The 21,047-nt window shown below is 36.5% G+C and overlaps 1 protein-coding gene and 1 non-coding gene across 3 annotated transcripts in view; one reads left to right on the top strand and one right to left on the bottom strand.

Annotated features, from left to right (window-relative positions):
* Positions 1–229: 229 nt before the first annotated feature.
* Positions 230–21,047, bottom strand: part of ZNF33B (zinc finger protein 33B) — a 44,055-nt gene continuing 23,237 nt past the window's right edge. The window contains exons 4-5 of one of the 2 annotated variants that reach the window (XM_023517192.1): positions 2,636–2,733; positions 230–2,185 (exon numbers count right to left, since the gene is read on the bottom strand). In XM_023517192.1, the coding sequence (XP_023372960.1) occupies positions 647–2,185; positions 2,636–2,733 (1,637 nt within the window). In that variant the 3' untranslated portion in view covers positions 230–646. Of the gene's footprint in view, positions 2,734–21,047 lie in introns of both variants that reach the window. The other variant, XM_012809472.2, reaches the window with a different exon arrangement.
* On the top strand, positions 8,745–8,851 carry LOC111727439. The gene has a single exon (XR_002774995.1). It is a non-coding gene; the product is annotated as a U6 spliceosomal RNA (small nuclear RNA).

Here is a 21,047-nt window from a genome sequence, read left to right on the forward strand (position 1 = left end):
AGCATGGTATCATCAAAATTTCTTGTACTTGAGCATATATTATGAACATCTAAGATGTTATCATTAGAGGATTCTTGGTGAAGGGCACATGGGAATTCTCTGTACTCTTGTTATAACTTCTTGTAAGTCTATATTTTTAAATTTATTAAATATTAATAAAAACTAAAAACTTTTCTTGAAACTTTTTAAAGTTTTACATTCCATAATATAAATCTATAAATTACTGTTTTCTGTTTCCTAAAGACTCCTAGGGCATCAAACCCAAGACATAACTTGTAATATATTATTTCTAAGCAAAATTATCAGTTTATATCTCCCAAATTGACCAATTTCTCCTCAGTGTAAACTCTGACATAATCCTGTTCATGTTTTTGCTAAAAGCTTTCACAGATTCACAGAATCTGTAAGGCTTTATATCAGTATTAACTACCGGACATCAGTGGAATATCACTTCTTAGCAAAGGCTGTCTTATAGTTCTTGTAGTTTATGAATTTATCCCCTATCATTATTTTGGAATAAAATAAACTCACTTTGTGGACGTAGGTTATTGAATATCTGGGATGTCAACCAAACTTCCTCCATAGTGTGAATACCCTTAAAGTGTCAGGGAGGCTGACTTGTGGTTGAACATATCTAATATTCATTTCATTCAAAAGATTTTTCTCCTGTGTGTGTTCTCTGATGTACAATGAGGTTTGACTTTTGAGAGAAGGTTTTTCCACATGTATTACATTCATAAGGCTTCTCCCCTGTGTGTGATCTCTGATGTTTAGCAAGGTCTGATTTACGGTAAAAAATTTTCCCACATTCATTACATTGACAAGATTTCTCTCCTGTGTGAGCCCTGTGATGAACTGTGAGGGATGATTTGTGACTGAAGGATTTCCCACATTCATTACATTCATATGGTTTCTCCCCTGTGTGTTTTCTCTGATGTAAAATAAGTCCTGACTTCACACAGAAAGATTTTCCACAGTCACTACATTTATACGGCTTTTCTTCTGTATGGGTTCTCTGATGTACAATTAGAGCTGACTTATGGCAGAATGCTTTACCACATTCATTACATTCATAGGGTTTCTCCCCTATGTGAATTCTCTGATGCTGAGTGAGTTGTGACTTCTGGCAGAAAGTTTTCCCACATTCATTGCATTCATAGGGTTTCTCCCCTGTATGTGTTCTATTATGTTTGGTTAGGTATGATTTATTGTAAAATATTTTCCCACATTCATGACATTCATAGGGTTTCTCTCCTGTGTGTGTTCTATAATGTTGAGAGAGGGTTGATTTATGGCTGAAGAATTTCCCACATTCAGGACATGCAAAAGGTTTCTCCCCTGTGTGAGTTCGCTGATGTACTGTTAGGTCCGACTTCAAGCAGAATGTTTTCCCACATTCATAACATTCATAAGGTTTCAACCCTGTATGAATTATCTGATGCCTGGTGAGCACTGATTTGTGGTAAAAAGTTTTCCCACATGCATTACATTTATAGGGCTTATTCCCTAAATGAGTTCTCTGATGCTGTGTAAGATGTGACTTTTGACAAAAGGATTTTCCACACTCAGAACACTCAAAAGGCTTCTCACCTGTGTGAGTTCTCTGATGTATTGTAAGGTGTGAATTCATACAGAAGGATTTCCCACATTCGAAACATTCATAGGGTTTTAACCCTGTGTGTGTTCTCTGATGTTTAGTAAGGTCTGACTTCTGGTAAAAAGTCTTCCCACATGCATTACAGTGATAAGGTTTCTCCCCTGTATGTGTTCTCTGGTGTAAAGTGAGGGCTGATTTATGGCTAAAGGCTTTCCCACATTCATTGCAGTCATAAGGTTTCTCCCCTGTGTGTGATCTCTGATGTTTAGTGAGGTTTGACTTCTCCCAGAATGTTTTTCCACATGCATTACATTGAAAGCGTTTCTCTCCTGTGTGCACCCTCTGATGACGAGTGAGATGTGACTTCTCCCAGAAAGCTTTCCCACATTCATTACATTCAAAATGTTTCTCTCCTTTATTAGCTTTCTGAAATTGTGATAGATATAATTTCTTCCTGAAATTATTCCCACTTTCATTATTTTCATAGTGTTCCATGTGTACCCCATGAAGTTCCAAAAAAGTAGACTTCATATGTAAGGATTTCTCAGAATCACTAAATTCATAGTAATTTTCCTTTGAGGGAGGTATCTGATGAAACAAGAGAGATGAGTCATCATAGAAAGTTCTCCTGTATTCATTATATTCACAGCCACTCTCCTTTATATTCTCTTTCTTGTGTGTATTGAACATCGACTTTTCAAGGAAGGTCTCCTGACATGTATTATATTCAAAATTTTTCCCTAAAGTTTGCATCTTCTCATGCTGCACTGGGTACTCATGATGACTGAAAGCTTTTCTATTGTTAAAAGATTCACTTTTCTCTTTACTATGAGTTTTTTCATGCTTAATACTGAGTAGCAATTTCCCACAGGCATTACATTCATTAAGCTTTTTTCTTGAATAGTTGTTCTTACTGACAGCCGATTCTGGTATGTTGCTCAAACTCATCCCCAAAGAGTTACACTGACAGAATACTGTTCTGGAAGGAAAAGAATCTGTGTCCAAGCTAAATTGTTTTCCTAGTACATTACCTCGTACCTTATTCAGCATTTTGTTATTCATGAATACAACTTCCCACAAATGTGTAGGTTTGTTTTCTTGGTTCCTTTCTTTCAGGTGATCAGCTTTCCAAATGTCTAGAAATAAGAAAAATTAATCTTACTACATAAATACTAACACATTTCTTATGAAATCAGACCTCTACACAAATGCCCCATGTCACAGCTGACTCTGCTTTTGTCCAATTTCTAGGGATGAAAATAATTGCAAATGCATTATTTTTTCTTATTTTATGGGTTTGAGTAAAATAAAAGAAAACCAATGACCAGAAACAAAATTCCTGCATAATGGGAAAAGGAAGAGGAATTTAGGTATTAGAACACATACACTTGGATTCCAACGTATGAAGGATAAAAGGAATTGCTTAAATCTAAATTTCTCCATGCATCCCCCCCACAGGAAAAAAAAAAATCTATGAGGAATAACACAAGGAAAATAACTAACATTACCTATAACAATTCATGACTTTAGCATTACTAGGAGACAGAGAACTACTACCAACTTCATATTGCCACTAAGTAAATAAATATTAGAACATAAAACAAACAAACAACAACAACAAAAAAACCCTTGAGCTGACATCTATATAGAGACTCAGCTGGAGACTGTGGCAATCACATGGAATAGAAGAGTCAGAGCTCAGAGGAGATGAAACACAGAGTTATTCCAAGACAGGGAAAGTTCTACCTCTGATGGGGAAAATATTGAAACGTCATCTGAGTTCAGTTAGATCAAAACAATGGTTACTGGAAAATCCAAACAAAGGAACTTTGAGTATTTGGGAAAAAAGGGGCAAAAGGCTGATCAAACTCAGGAATGAAAACAGTATGTAAATTACAAGGAATTTTAAGGATTAAATTTGTAGAACTCCCCAAATTTATATGTTGAAGCTCTATCTCAAAATACAGGGTCTTTAAGGAGGTAATTAAGATTAAGTGGGGTTGTATGGGTAAATCTTTAATCAGATATGCCTGCTGTCCTTATGTTAATAGGAAGAAACTCTAGAGTGCACGTATGTTCTCTCTCCCAACCCTAAACCACAGCAAAGGTACAGAGAAAAGGACATGTGAGGACAGAAGAAGGAATAATCTCCAAGTCAAAAAGAGAGACTTCACCAGAAACCCAATCCTGCTAGTACCTACCTTGACCTTGGACTTCTAGCCTCCAGAATTGTGAGAAAATAAATTTGTCATATAAGTCACCTAGTCTGGGGTTTTTTATTATAGCAGCTTGAGCAGACTAATACAGAGCTCAAGGGTAAAATAGATGAGAGAAATTTTAATAAACAGCATTGAAAAGGGGCATGAAAATAGGAAGAGTAGCAACAGCCAAAAAAGGCTATAGAAACCAGTGAGGTGGCTCATGCCTGTACTCCTAGTACTCTGAGAGGCTGAAAAGGGAGGATCCTTTGAGCTCAAGGATTTCAAGACCAGCCTATGTAAGAGCAAGACCCTATCTCTACAAAAATATGAAAATTAGCTAGGCAACATAGTGGGTTCCTGTAGCCTCAGGCTGAGGCAAGAGTATCACCTGAGCCCAGGAGTTTGAGGTTGCTGTGAGCTAAGCTGATGCCAGGGCACTCTAGCCTGGGTAACAAGGCTGTCTCATCCTCACCCCCCAAACAAAAAAGACTAAAGGAAGAAGAAAATTGGACCAGAAAGTTTTAGAAAAAGAAAATCTGCAACTTATCCTATATTATATATACAGATTATTATAGCCTCTAGAGAGCAAAAAAGAAAATAATGGAAAAATAAAAAATTAAAACTATAACTCAGGAACCATGCCTCATGCCTGTAATCCCAGCACTTTGGGAGATTGAGACAGGAAGATCACTTGAGGCCAGGAGTTTGCAACAAGCCTGGGCAACATACTGAGACCTTGTCTCTATTTTTTAAAAAGAAAAAAATGAACTGATCAAGGTGGCCTACACCTGCAGTCCCAGCTACTCTAGAGGCTGAGGTGGAGGATCACTTGTGGCTACAGTGAGCTATGATCACATTGTAGTATTTTAGTGTGAGTGAAAGAATAAGATCCTATATCTTTTACAAAAAAAAAAAAAAGGCAAGGCACAGTGGCTCCTGTCCATAATCATAATACTCTGAGAGGCCAGGGCAGGTGGACTGCTTGAGCCCAGGAGTTCAAGACTAGCCTGAGCAAGAGTGAGACCTATCTCTAATAAAAAAAAAAAAAATTGAAAAACTACCTGGTGTTATGGCAGGCACCTGTAGTCCCAGCTGCTTGGTAGACTGAGGCAGGAGAATCACTTGGACCCAGGAGTTTGAGGTTGCTGTGAGCTATCAGGACGCTAAGGCACTCTACCCAGTGTGACAGAGTGAGATTCTGTCTCAAGAAAAAAATAAAAAGAAGAAAATCTGTGCCGCCCCCCCATAATCTAAGATAACTATCCAAAAATAAAAGACCTGATCCTGATCCACATTTTCAAATGAACCACCATGAACCTAAAAAAAAAAATAACCTGGAACAGTCCTAAGAATACCTTGATAAAACTAGAAGAACTTAAAGTTGAAGAAAAAGTTCCTTGGACAAAAAAGACCAACTCTCAACAAATTTTACTGTAACTTTATAATGACTCTTTATTATCTCTACAATTCAGCTTTCATTTTTCAGTTTTAGTACTTTGGCTCTTTTGTACTTTCACATAAAGTTTAGAATTAGCCAGTCAATTACTACAAGAAAACCTGCTAATTACTTCATGGATTAGATTGATTCTTTTCTATCTATAGGTTATACTTTTTGTTTTGTTTTGATTTTTGGAGACAGAGTCCTACTTTGTAGCCCTTGCATCATAGCTCACAGCAACCTCCAACTCGGGCTCAAGTGATCCTCTTGCCTAAGTTTTTATATTTTTAGTAGAGACGGGGGTCACGTTTTTGCTCAGGCTGGTCTCGAACTCATGAGCTCAGGCAATCCACCCGCCTTGGCCTCCCAGACTGCTGGGATTACAGGTGTAAACCACTGCACCCAGCATCTATAGGTTATTTTAAGGATAAAAACATGTTAACAATACTGAGCTTTCTGACACATAAACAGGTAGCTCTGTTTACTTAACCATTTGCTAGTATATAGAAAATTGGATTTTGTATATTTTACTCTGGCAACCTAGCTATATTCACTTAATGGTTTTAGTCTTTTCATAAACTCTAATTGGATTTTCTACATATATAATTATGTCTTTTGTTAATAAAGATAGTTCTACTTCTTTTCTACTTTGTTCTCCTTCTATTTCTTTTCATTCCTGATTATACTAGTTGACTATATTACACTATGAAGCATGAATGAACATCCTTGTCATGTTCCTTGTCAGTAGAAAAGAAACCATTCAGTTCTTTATAATTACATACAATGTCAGGTACAGGTTTCTTATAAGTGTCCTTAGAGAAGGCACTTTTAAAATGGTTTCAGATTGATGAGGATACATTGATTAGGTTACATTGTTTTCATTTCTAAGGTAAAGTTCAAGCTGTATTTGAGCCCTTCACCCAGAGGGCATGCTGAACATCCTCACATTGTGTGCATTAGGTGAGATCCCACCAATCACTCCTTCTTCCACCTCTCTCCTCACTAGATTATACTTGTGTTTTTCTTTCATGAGGGCTTGTAGTTGTTTATATATTGGTTTCTTATTAGTATTAAGTGCATTGGATATTTTTTTCCCCATTCATGTGATACTTTACTAAGAAGAATGTATTACAACCCCATCCAGGTAAACACAAAAGATAAAAAAGTCTCCATCTTTTCTTATGACTAGTATTCCATGATATACATATGCCACAGTTTATTAATCCATTCATGTGTTGATGGGCACTTGGGTTGCTCCCTGTCTTGACAATTATGAAATGAGCTGCAATAAATATTCTAGTAGAAATGTCCTTGTGGTAAAATGACTTTGTTTCTTCTGGGTACCTAGTGATGGGAGCACAGGCTTAAAAGAAAGGTCAACTTTTAGTTCTTTGAGAATTCTCCATACTTCTTCCCATAGAAGTTGTATTAGTTTGCAATCCCACCAGTAGTGCAAAAGTCTTCCCCTATCTCTCCATCCATGCCAGCATCAGCAGATTCAGAACTTTGTGATGTGCACTAATCTCATTGGAGTTAGGCGATATCTCAGGGTGGTTTTGATTTGCATTTCTCTGAAGAAGATATCTTCACATTTGTTTTTAATTTTAAAAAATTTTATTGGATAGCTGTATTTTTTATGGTTCCATGTGAGATGAAGAATTTATTTTCAAGCTCTTCAAAGTATGATGGTGGTGCTTTGATGGGGATTGCATTAAATCTGCAGATCACTTTGGGGAGTATGGACATTTTAACAATGTTGATTCTTCCCAGCCATGAGCATGGTATATTCTTCCATTTGTTAATGTCTTCTGTTATTTCTTTTCTCAGGGTTTCATAGTTCTTTTTATAGAGATCCTTCATATTCATTGTTCGATGTATTTCCCAAGTATTTCATTTTCTTTGAGTATTATATCTTTAATTTGATTCTCAGTTTAAATATTATTGGCATACATGAAGACTACTGATTTGTGGACATTGATTTAGAATCCTGAAACGTCACCATATTTCTTAGTCACTTCTAAGAGCTTTGTAGTTGAGTCCCTGGGGTTTTCCAGGTGTAATATGCCATCTGCGAAGAGCGAGAATTTGCCCTCCTCTGTCCCCATTTGAATGCCCATGATCTTCTCTTGCCTGACTGTAATGGCTAACACTTCCAGCACTATGTTGAATAGGAGTGGCAATAGTAGGTATTCTTGTCTGGTTCCAGTTTTAAATGGAAATACTTCAATTTTACTCCATTCAATAAGATATTGACTGTGGGTTTGTTGTAGATGGCCTCTATCAGTTTAAGAAATGTCTCACATACACCTATTAAGTGTTCTTATCAGAAAAGGATGCTGATTTTGTCAAATGCCTTTTCTGCATCAATTAAGAGAACCATATTGTCTTTTTTTATTTATGCAGTAAACTACATTTGTAGCTTTATGCATTGCATAAACATTGCATCCCTCAGATAAAACTCACTTGATCTTGATGTATAATTTTTTGAATGTATAGCTGTATCCTGTTTGCTAGGATCTTATTATTTTTGCATCAATATTCATTAATGGTATAGCTTCTCTTTTTTGTTGGGTCCTTTCCTGGTTTTGGAATCAGGGCAGTATTTGCTTCATAGAATCTGTAGGGGAGGATTCCTTCCTTGTCTATGTTTTGGAATAAGTTTTGCAATATAGGTACTAGTTCCTTTTTGAAGGTTTGGTAGAATTCTGGTGTGAAACGATCTGGTTCAGGGCTTTTCTTTTTAGGAAAATTTTGTATTGTTGATGTAACTTCAGTGTTTGATATAGGTCTATTAAAATTTTCTAATTCTTTCTGGTTGAGTTTAGGAAGGTGGTATGTTTCTAGGTATTGATCCATTTCCTCTACATTCTCAAATTTCTGGGCATAGAGTTTTTTGTAATAATCATTGAGGATCTTTAGTATGTCTGTGGTATTTATTATTTCCTTTTTTTTTCATTTCTGATTGAGGATATTGGCGATCTTTTCTGTTTCTGGTTAGTTTTGCCAAGAGTTTATTGATTTTATTAATCTTTACAAAGAAGAAACTTTTTATTTTTCTGATCTTTGGAATGATTCTTGTGTTATCATTTCACTCAATTCTGCTCTGATTTTGGTTATTTCTTTTCTTCTGCTAGGTTTCAGATTGGATTGTTCTTCTTTTTCCAGTTGCTTGAGATGGTCTATTAGGTTGCTGATTTGCTTTCTGTTTTCTGGATGAAGGCATCTAATGCTATAAATCTGTCACTTAACACTGCCTTTGCAGTAACCCACAGGTTTTGATAGCTTGTGGCTTCATTATCATTTTCTTCAAGAAATTGAATGATTTCCTTTTTAATGTCTTCTTTAAACTAGCTGTCATTCAGCATAAGGTTCTTTAGTTTCCAAGACTTTATGTGGGTATAAAGATTTCTGTTGGTGTTGAGTTCAACTTTTATTCTGTGATGTCCAAAATGATACCAGGAATAATTTCTATTCTTTTAAATTTGTTGAGGTTAGAAATATGCCTTGAGTGCTCGCTTCGGCAGCACATATACTAAAATTGGAACGATACAGAGAAGATTAGCATGGCCCCTGCGCAAGGATGACACGCAAATTCGTGAAGCGTTCCATATTTTTATTGTAGTCACCTTTGCACTTGCTGAATCTGTCTTTGTTTCTGCACTAATTAATGCACAATGAAAAAAAAAAAAAAGAAATATGCCTTGAGATATGATTAGTGTTGGAGAATGATCTGTGAGCTTATGAGAAGAATGTGTACTCAGTTTTATTAGGATGAAATATTCTGTATATGTCTGTAAAGTCCACTTGTTCTAGGGTTGTGTTTAAATCCATTATTTCTTGTTAGTTTCTGCTTGAAGGATATGTTCAGTACTGTCAGAGGGGTGTTGAAATCTCCAACTATTATGGAGCTAGAAGATATCATATTGTTCAGATCATTTAGGATTTGTTTTATGTATCTAAGAGTACTTAGGTTGGGTGCATAAATGTTAACGATTGAAATTTCTTCATCCTGTATGCTGTAAGACAAGTATGTAGTGTCTATCCTTATCTTTCCTTATTTTTGTTGGTTTAAATCCAATTATATCTACAAATATGACTGCAACCCCTGCTTTTTTTCTGATTTCCATTTGCCTAGAACATTGTTTTCCAGCCCTTCATCCTGAGTGTTGTTTTATCCTTAGAGGTTAGGTGTGCTGCTTGGAGACAGCAGATATTGGGTTTGAGCTTTTGTATCCAGTCAACCAGCCTGTGCCTCTTTCGTGGAGAATTCAAGCCATTCACATTTATTGAGAGAACTGATAGGTATGGTGGAGTTTATTGGTTATCCTGTTTTGCAGAGTTCTACTGTTTAGTCTTATCCCTTGCACTGTGGAAGCTAGGCTTTATTCTTTAATTTCTGGGTGTATTTACTTTGGTGATGAATCATCATGCTGGTCAATATGAAGAATAGGTGTAAGTACTTCCTGTAGAGTTGGTCTAGTTTTGGCAAATTTCCTCAACATTTGCATGTCAGTAAAATATTTGATTTTCCCATCACAAATGAAATTCATTTTAGCAGTTTACAAAATCCTGGGCTGAAATTTGTTTTGTTTAAGAAGGTTAAAGGCTGATGACCACCCTCTTCTGGCCTGAAAAGTTTCAGCTGAAAGGCCTCAGGTTATCCTGGTATTTTTCCTTTTGTACATAAGACTTTTCTTATCCCTAGCTGCTTGCAGGATTTTCTCTTTCATACTGACTTTGGCAAAGTTAATTACAATGTGTCTATGAGATGCTTGGTTTGGATTGAGTGAGGCTGGGTTCTGAAACTACGCTGAATTTCTGTGTCTTGCATAATACTTGGGAAATCTTCACCATGATGCATTGATATAGAGCTTCAGTGCTTTTTGAAGCTCTCTTCTCTTTCATGAATCCCTGTAATTCAGATGTTCAATCTTTTGGAGTAATCCCATGACTCTCTCAGGGAATATTCTGTTTTTATTCTCTTGTCTGCCTCTTTGAATGATTGGGTTAATTTAAAAGTCTTGTGTTCAATTTCTAAAATTCTTTCTTCTCCATGTTCTTTTTTTTCTTTTTTTTTTTTTTTTGAGACAGAGCCTCAAGCTGTCCGCCTGAGTAGAGTGCCATGGCTTCACTGCTCACAGCAACCTCCAACTCCTGGGCTCAAGCGAGTCTCTTGCCTCCGCCTCCCAAGTAGCTGGGACCACATGCACCCACCACAACGCCCGGCTATTTTTTGGTTACAGCCGTCATTGTTGTTTGGCGGGTCCGGGCTGGGTATTCGAACCCGCCATCTTAGGTGTACGTGGCTGGCACCTTAGCCGGTTGAGCTATAGGCGCCGAAACTCTTCTCCATGTTCTACTCTGTCACTGAAGCTCTCTACTATGTTTTGAAATTCTCTGAATGCCTCTTTCAATTCCTTAAGCTCTGCTACATCTTTCCTAATTACATCCAGATACTTGGTGACTTCATCTTCATTTTCACTAACTTCTTGAGATAATTTTTGGATTACTTTTTGGTTTTATTTTTCTCTCTTCTCTTAAATTCTATCCATCTTATTTGCCATCCATATTCTGAATTCTATTCTGACATTTCAACAATATCTCTATGGTTGGTATTTTCTGCTCTATCTCCCTTGTAATCTCTTCAGGGAATTTATCTGCTTGGATTATAATTCTTGCTCTATGCATTTTCATTTCAAACACTATAGTTTTCATTTTTAAACATTTTATTTCCATATTTTCTGTTATATAATGCTGAATTTTGATCTTCCATGTCTTGAAAGTTTTAGAACATATGGAACCCAGTTATATTACTGTTTCAATGAACTTGCTGGCTCATTCTACCATCTATGGCAATTCTGAGTCCTAATTTACTGATTAGTCTCTTTGAGAAGGCCCAGGTTTCCCTGTATGTCTCTTAATATTTCAATAGATGAAAGATATTGTGAATTTGACTTTGTTGGATGTTGAATACTTTTGGATTCTTCTAAGTATTTATGTACTTTGTTCTAGGATGCCCTTAAGTCACTTGGAAACAATTTTATACTTTTAGGTCTTGCTTTAATAAACTTTTAGGTAATTCTGGGGCACATAAACTCCTATACTGAGACAAGACTTTTCTAAACACTCAACCCAATACTCTGTGAATTGAGTTTTTGCACTCTGGTAGCAATAGTCCTTTTCAGTCTCTTTGTGATTGCTGTAGACTATTCCCTCTACTTCTTTCAGAAAGTTCTTTCATTAATTTCCTCACACACAAGCTGATTAGTACTTCAGCAAGTAGGAGGTGGCCCCTTTACAGATCTCCAGACTTCTGTCTTTGCGTGTGTATCTTCCATAGGCCACAAGTAATTCCCAACTCTCATTGTTCTATGTTCTAGGAAAGTGTGTCTGAGAGGTCTTGAGCTGGCTTCCTCAACCAACCCTACCTGGAAGGTCCACCCCAGCCATACAGGACTGAAAATACTGGGGTACTAAAAACCTTGGCAAAGAGACCTCATTGAGAAGAGATTCCAAAGGAAACCAAGAAAAGCAGAGACACTTATTCCCTGCCCAAATCCCCAATTGTAAAGCACAGTGTCACTCTGAGAAAAACAGGACACTGTTCCAAACCCCCAGATCCAGAATAATGATACAGAGCTTTTACCCAAAAGCATAGGCAAGCCATAATAATAAAGACCTCTAAAGCTCTCCTCTAGAAAATTCACTTTGTTCAGACAAGAATGCAGGTTAAGATCAAGCCTAAGGTCAACCTTGAAAACAATGGAATTTCAATGATAACCCCTTAAAAAGAGGGTGGCAGCTCCATGAAAACAAGCTAAAACATAAACCAACTAAAAGTTTACCAAAGAGAACAAGGCAAAGTAAAAGCTAAGAAGGACATCTAGGACACTTAGATTTGTTCCTTTCTACCAGAAACATTCATATAAGTACACATACACCACACACAGGCTTTTTCCAATAATGATTTTTAAACGTAAGTTTTTAAACTAGATGACTCCTATAGTAATATCATGAAAAGCAACTTGAAAAACTGACCTCAAAGACTACCCTCTGAAGGGGGCCCACAAGTAATTGGACCAAATAGTGAGCAGCATATGGCCCAGGGCATTGTTAAAATCAACAGAGAAAGCAAAAAGTCAGCAACTTATCCATAGCAGAGTGTGATAGCAATAGAGGCAGACAAGCTAATATAAGCAATCAGGAAAGAAGAAACTCAAAAAGGGATACTCAAAGTAATTATTACTTTGTATAATTTGTTTCAGATTTAGATATTCCCCCCCCCCAATTTTGGAATATTTGCATTACACTTAGTAACTGAGCATTCTAAATCTGGAAATCCAAACTCTGAAATTTTCCTTTAAGCATCATTATGTTGGACTCAATGTATTTTGGATTTTAGAGCCTTTCAGATGTTCATATTTGGGGTGATCAACCGGTATGACAATATAAGCAACAATCCTGTATCTTATTGGAGTTAAGGTAGTATAAATCTGAGGTAGATTTTGATAAGGTACAACTTACATAAATTCTAGAGCAACCACCAGGTGAATAATTTTTTAAAGTTAAATAGTCATTAAAGGAATTAGATTGTTCTACTAAAATATACACATGTCATTAAAAAGGCAGAGGTAAAAAGAATAGAAAATCAAAAAAACCATGAAACAAAGAAAATAAAAAGATAGCAGATGTAAATCCAATGACAGATATTTCTCAACTTATCCATCACACATCCGTTGTAAGTTAAAAATACCTAGCTCAAAATGCATTTAATACCCCAATATACCAATTTAAAGTTAAAAACTTCTAAGTCAAACCATCATCCAGATGCTTTTCCATTTACAATGAGGCTACATCCTAATAAATGCATCATAAAATCATAAGTTAAGCCATCACAAGTCCAGAAGTTTTTCAACTTACAATGAAGTTACATCCCAATAAATTCATTGTGAAGCTGAAAAATCATTAAGCTAAACCACTGTAAGTCAGGGACTGTCTGTATATTGATTATAACAAAAATGGAAATGGATTTATAAGTCCAATCAAAAGGTAGCCATTCTCAGGCTGTACAAAATGTGGAAATCCAAACACATGTTGTATACAAGAGATATACTTCAGGTTCAAAGATACAAATGCACTGAAAATTAAAAAAACAGAAAAAAATACACCAGGCATATGGCAGTCATAAGGCTGGAGTATCTATACCAACATCACACAAAATATACTTCAATGCAAAAACTGTTATTAAAGAGGGACATTTTATAATGATAAAAGGGTCAGTCAATAAAAAGAGAGAGCAATTCTAAACACATATGTCACTAACAGAACTTTGACGTACAAGATGCAAAAACTGACAGAATTAAAAGAAAAAAATACACAAGAAGACAATAATTGAGACTTTAATACTCCATTTTCAGTAATGGATAAAACAACTGGGCAAAATATAAACAAGGAAGTAGAAGATATGGATGACACCATAAAGCAACCAGATATAAAAGTTATAGACAGAATGTTCCACTTTAAAACAGCAGAATGACATTCTTTCAAAGCATACATGAAAATATTCCCTTCCCCAGAATAGATTTAAAGGGATTTTCTGACAACAATAGAAATAAATCACAAATCAATAACACAAAGGAATTTTGAAAATTCACAAACAGGCACAAATTAAATAGCATATTCCTAAATTTGAAAAAAAGGATCAAAGAAGCAATGACGGCTTGGTGCCGGTGGCTCAAGCGGCTAAGGCACCAGCCATGTACACCTAAGGTGGTGGGTTCAAATCCAGCCAGGCCCGCCAAAAACAACAATGATGGCTGCAACCAAAAAATAGCCAGGCGTTGTGGCAGGGACCTGTGGTCTCAGCTACTTAGGAGGCTGAGGCAGGAGACTCACTTGAGCCCAGGAGTTGGAGGTTGCTGTGAGCTGTGATGCCACAGCACTCTATCCGGGGGATAGCTTGAGGCTCTGTCTCAAAAAAAAAAAGAAGCAATGACAAGGGAAATTACAAAAATACTTTGAGAGAAGTAAAAATGAAGGCATAACATACCAAAACTTATGGAACACAGGTAAAGCAATGCTTAGAATGAAATTTGTAGCTGTAAATAACCATGTTAAAAAAGATTTCAAATCAATAAACTAACCTTAGAGCGTTAGACAAGAAAAGCACTATGAACCCAAAGCAAGCAGAAAAAAGGAAATAAGAAAGATTAGAGTAAAAATTAATGAAAGCAAGAACAAAAAAATTATAGCTAATTTTTAGAAAAGATCCACAAAACTGATAAATCTCTAGCTAATTTGATATTGAAAAAAAATGATTCAAATTACTAAAATTGGCTTGGCACCTATAGCACAGTAGTTACAGCACCAGCCACATACACCAAGGGTGGTGGGTTCAAACCTGGCCCAGGCCAGCTAAAACAACAATGACAACTGCAACAAAAAAATAGCCAGGCTTTGTGGCAGGTGCCTATAGTCCCAGCTACTTGGAAGGCTGAGGCAAGAGAATCACTTGAGCCTGAGAGTTTGAAGTTGCTGTGAGCTGTGATGCCACAATACTCTACCAAGGGTGACACAGTCTCAAAACCCCCCCCCCAAAAACCAAATTACTAAAATTGAGAATAAAAGACATCACTCTCCCTTTTAAGAACTGACAAGAATTATAAGGGACTGCTATGAACAATGTATGCTAACAAATTATATAATGTGAATGAAATGAAAAAAATCCCTAGAATAACAATAATTAATGAAACCAACTCAAGGAAAAACAAAAACCTGAAAACATAGCAAGTAAAAACATTAAATTAGTAATTTTAAGAATTCACATAAAAAAGAGAAAGCCAGCCAGGTGCAATGATTCAAGCCTATAATCCTAGCCTGCTGGGAGGCTGAGGTGAACTGTTTGAGCTCAGGAGTTCAAGACCAGCCTGAGCAATAGTGAGATTCTGTCTCTACCAAAAATAGAAAACCTAGCTGGGCAAACTAGCTGGGCATTGTGGTGGCACTGTCGTCCTAGCTACCTGGGAAGCTGAGGCAAGAGAATCATTTGAGGTTGCTGTGACCTATGACGACGCTATGGCACTCTACCCAGGGTGAGGGAGTGAGACTGTCTTAAAAAACCCCCCCCAAAACCAAAAAAACAAAAAAACCCAGTGAAGTTGGCTTCACCAGTGAATTTCCCCAAACATTTATAAAGTAACATCAATTACTAAAAAACTGCAAAAACAACAAAGAAAGAAGGAAAGGAAAAGGAAAAAGGAAGGGAAGGGAAAGGAACTGGGAATTGCATTATCTTGTTTCTGTTAAATTGAATGCTAATTCATGTTGCTGAGTAGTTATTGTTCTCCTTTATTTTTTTTTAAATTTTTTAATTAGTTCATAGCTGTGTACATTAATACTATCATGGGGTATAGTGGGTTGTTACTATATACAATTTGGAATACTTTCATCCAACTGGTTAACATAGCCTTCATGTTATTTTCTTAGTTGTTGTGTTAAGACATTTATATTCCACATTTAGTAAGATTCACATATACCCTTGTAGGATAAATCATAGGCATGATCCCACCAATCACCCTCCCTCCACCCATCCTCCCCCCTCCCCTCCCCTCCCTTCCCCCTTTCCCTGTATTCTTGGGCTAAAATTGGGTTATATGGATAATAAATTGTGGTATATGTACACCATGGAATACTATGCAGCCATAAAGAAAGATGGAGACTTTACCTCCTTCATGTTTACATGGATGGAGCTAGAGAATATTCTTCTAAGCAAAGTATCTCAAGAATGGAAGAAAAAGTATCCAATGTACTCAACCCTATTATGAAACTAATCTATAGCTATTGTAGGGAAACTATGGTTCTCCTTTAAAGAGGCAGCAGTTTATATTTTGAAACTTTATCAGGGTCTAAGCATCCTACAACTTCAACAATGCATTATGTCACATTCCTAAATGGCTGCCTGATTTCTCTGAGTATATAAGCTATTTTACAAGTTCTTTCAATGGCACTATTACCAGGTCTTATTGCTACTTGAAAGAACTGTCTTTGATTTTGCTTGTCATCTTTTAATTTCTGCAATACAACCTTTAATGCCTTTCCTGCTAATTGAAAATATGCTTCCTTATGACTGTGATAATGCTGACAAGCAACAACTTTCTTCAGTGTTGACATTGCAGTATCACAAAGTAACCAAATCATCTTATCTTTAGCAGAAACAAGATAATAACGCAATTCCCAATTCTCATTAAAAAATCTGTTTTCTGGCTTGGCACCTGTAGCTCAGTAGCACACAACAGAGCTGGCAGGTTCAAATCCAGCCTGGGCCTACCAAACAACAATGACAACTACAACCAAAAAAACAGCCAGGCTTTGTGACAGGCACCTGTACTCCCAGCTACTTGGGAGGCTGAGGCAAAAGAATTGCTTAAGCCCAAGAGTTTGAGGTTGCTGTGAGCTGTGATGCCACTGCATTGTACCCAGAGTGATAGTTTAAAAAAATCTGTTTCCTTCCTTCAGTATTCTCTGGGTTCTTAGCCTTCTTTGACATGATGGGCTGTTACCATAAATTCCACTTCAAACGAAAACACAGTGCACCACTGTCAAAAGCTAATAATAGACTGGCATACTTGAACCCCATAAGCTCTCACCAACTAGGCTGGTATGGTTGTGGCAGGGGAAGTCAGAACTAAATCATAAGCATAGCAGTCATCAATTTAGCCCTTATGACTCACTAACATTGTATTTGTGCCTATCAATCTAGAGGATTATTTTGTTAAAACTTTTTTATTCGAAATGCATTTAAAAATAAAAATATAAAAGATGAACAAAAATGTATAAATAAAAAGAAAAGGATTTAGTCAGTTAACATTTGGAATCAGTCAAAAGGCTGTACTTAAGGACCAAAAAGGCCCAGATTTTCCACCCCTGCTACAGACCAATGTGATATGAATAGTGACCTGTAATTTCTCAACAAAATACTAGCAAATTTTATCCAGTAACACAAAAAGGATTATACACTGTGGCTAAGTGGGATTTATCCAGGTAATGGAAAGTTGATTTATCATTTGAAAATCAATTAGCATAATATACTATATGTAGAAAAAAGACAACCACAAGATCATCTTAACATCCACAGAAAAAGCACTTGACATAATCCAATAGCCTTTTTCTTGGTAAAAATAATCAGCAACTTTGGAACAGACATAAACTTCCTCAACATGATAAAAGACATCTGCAATAAGTCCACAGATACCATCATACTAAATGATAAAATGTGGACTGATTTCTAAGATTAAAAAATAAAAAAGATGAGAAATGTACTCCTGTCACCTACCCAGAACATTCTAACAAGGAAAAGTAGGTAGGGAGTGAGGAAAAAGAAGTTTTAATAAAGTATCTGTATCTGCAGTTGACTGGTCTTAAATATATATAGAAAGTCTTTAAAAATCCACTAAAACACTATTAAAATAAACAGTGCAACAATATGTTAGGGTACACATTCACTAACAATGAACAGATGATAAAATAAAGAAAATAATTCCATTTACAATGACATCAAAAAGAATAAAATACTTACAAATAACCTTAATGACGAAGGTACAGAGCTTATAGTTTGAAAGACAAGAAACAATGCTAAAAAATGCTAAAAAAAAAAAAAAATTAAAGACAGCCCAAATAAATGGAAAGGAGTTCATATTGTTAACATGGCATTAATTGGCAAACTAAATCCAATACATTCCCTACCAAAATCTCACTTGCCTTTTTGTAGAAACAAACAAACTGGTCTAAAAATTCATGTGGAAATTTAAGGAACTGAAAATAATCAAAACAATCATAAAAAAGTAGAAAGTTTTTTTTTTTTTTTGAGACAGAGCCTCAAGCTGTCCCCCTGGGTAGAGTGCCCTGGCATTACAGCTCACAGCAACCTCCAACTCCTGGGCTCAAGCGAGTCTCCTGCCTCCGCCTCCCAAGTAGCTGGGACCACAAGCGCCCGCCACAACGCCCGGCTATATTTTTTGGTTGCAGCCGTCATTGTTGTTTCGGTGGGTCCGGGCTGGGTATTCAAACCCGCCACCTTAGGTGTACGTGGCTGGCGCCTTAGCTGGTTGAGCTATAGGCGCCAAGCCAAAAAGTAGAAATTTTTAAGACTTATACTTCCCTATTTCAAAATTAGCTACAAAACTACAACAATCAAGATACTGTGGCAACTACTTAAGGATGATCATATGAAATGAAACACAGTTCATAAATATATATTAATATATATGTTCAGCTAATTTCCAACAAGGATGCCAAGAGAATTCAAATCATTAAGAAACAATCTTTTCAAGAAATGATGCTCAGACAATTGAGTATTTATATGCAAAACAATGAAAATTGGGGTGGCGCCTGTGGCTCAGTGAGTAGGGTGCCAGACCCACATACAGATAGTGGCGCGTTCTCAAACCTGGCCTGGCCAAACTACAAACAAAAAATACCGGGCGTTGTGGTGGGCGCCTGTAGTCCCAGCTACTAGGGAGGCTGAGGCAAGAGAATTACCTAAGCCCAAGAGCTAGAGGTTGCTGTGAGCTGTGATGCTACAGCACCCTACCAAGGGCGACAAGGTGAAACTGTCTCTTAAAAAAAAAAGAAAGAAAATTATTTCTTTCCTCAGCATATACAAAAATAATTGAAAATGGATCACAGATCTAAACTGAAAAGCTATTTACCTGGCCAGCTGTGGTGGCTCACACCTGTAATCCGAGCACTTTGGGAGGCAAGAGGATCATTTGAGGACAGGAGTTCCTGACCAGCCTAGCAAGACCCTATTTGTATAATAAGAAAAACTAGCATTATGTGGTAACACGTGCCTATAGTGCCTGCTACTCAGGGGTCTGAAGTGGGAGTTTGCTTGAGCCTAGGAGTAGGAGACCATCAACTACACTGCAGCCTGGGTGAAAGAGCAAGATCTTGTCTCTTAAAAAAAAAAAAACAACAATACTATGTGAAGAAAATGTACTTGTGAATCTTTGTGATCTTTGTGATTGAGCCTTTGGGATTGACAAAGCCTTTTTTAGATACAGTACCAAATATACAAGAAACAAGAGAAAAAATAAATTGGACTTTATGAAATGAAAACTTTTTTGCTACAGAACACAAAGTCAAGGCAATGAAATCACAACCCACAAACTGGAAAGAATACTGGCAAATAATACACCTAATTAGGTATGGGTAAAAGATCAGGTACAGAAGTAGCTTAAGCTGACATTCTGGAGGATCCACTGATAACAGTACAGATATCTCAGACTCTGCCCCCACAACCCCAATCCCCCTGCATGCTACACACAGTGCAGGGTTGGAAACAACTTGAGAGTTTAAATGGAATATTCAGCAACAAGTCTGTCCATAACTAACATTCCCGAGTCCGTGGACAACAGTCCAGACTCTTGTGACCACTCCTGTGCTGCACACAGTGTGGGCTGTGCTCTGAACGGAATGTTTAGCAATTATAAATTAAGATCTGCTGGGCAAGTCAAAGTATAGAATGGGACCAATAGGGAGAGTTAAGGAAACTAAAAACTTTACCCCCTAAGCATTGTACCCATTTCTTTTGTAACTTTTTAACCTTATGCTTGTATGATACTGTTTTTAAGATGTTCTCTGTTGCTTTTTTCTATTAATTCCTTGTTCTTTACTGTTGTAAAAAAAAATGACTCTTATCCTTATGTTGAGTAATGATGTTAGAGTTTCTTTCTAATTAACTTTTTGTTCCATGCTGTGTTACACGTATACATTTTTAATGTTCAATAAAAGATTCCTGAGGTTTTTGTTTAAGGGAGCAAGCACTTCCTTGCTTCTTGCTGAGTATGAGAAGTTGCTTGCCTCTTCCAGCCCCATCAGTTATTCCTTTGAAAATAACTGAGTGTAAGAATTTTCTTTCTGAACTGCTGCCTGTTGGCTCATCCACTAGAGTAGAACAGCAACAATTAGGGACTGGTACACAGAACATGTAAAGAACTCTTGCAACTCAACAAAAAGAGGACAAGTAATCTAACTATATAATGAAAAAAGCAATTGTCTTTTTTTATATTAAGTATGTATCCTTCAACTTTGCAATAATGATGTATTCGTTTTGGGAATTGTCAATTCTTTAGAATTTTCTGCTTCAACAATCATGCCTCTGAGAATAAGGGATTTTATTTCTTCCTGTTCATCTATATACCTTTCATTTGGTTGCTGAATAAGAGCTGTAAGACTGGATATTTAAGCCTTACTAGTTAGGGAAAAAGCGTGCAGTTTCTCACCATTAAGTATGATGTTAGTAGGAGACTTTTTAAATCATGTTGAAGTTCACTTCTACTCGTAGTTTGCTCAGTTTTTTATCATGAATTAGTATTAGATTTTGTGAAATGTTTCTTCCACATCAGTTGATAAGCTTATATGATTTTTCTTTTGTAACCTGTTTGATGTGGTAGATTAACTGATTTTCAAATGTTGAACCAGCCTTGCATGCCTGAAATAAATGCCAAAGGATCATAATGTCTAATTCTTTTTTATACATGGTTGGATTCTATTTGGATTTTTGCATCTATGATCATGAGATATATTAGTCTGTGATGTTTCTTCCTTGTAAGGTCTTCATCTACTTTTGGGATTAGAACTAATAGCCTTAAAAAAATAGAAATCTTCCCTCTACATCTCTTTTGTGAAAGACATCGAAGAGAACTTTTGTTCTCTTCCTTAAACGTTCCATCAGTGAAATTAATAAAGCCTGATAATTAGGTTTTCTTGGAAAGCTTTAAACTAATGATTCAATTTCTCTTTTTTTTTTTTT

The sequence above is a fragment of the Otolemur garnettii genome, unplaced genomic scaffold (genome assembly GCF_000181295.1).
Source record: "Otolemur garnettii isolate 467f Iridium unplaced genomic scaffold, OtoGar3 scaffold00105, whole genome shotgun sequence".
Classification (NCBI taxonomy): domain Eukaryota; kingdom Metazoa; phylum Chordata; class Mammalia; order Primates; family Galagidae; genus Otolemur; species Otolemur garnettii.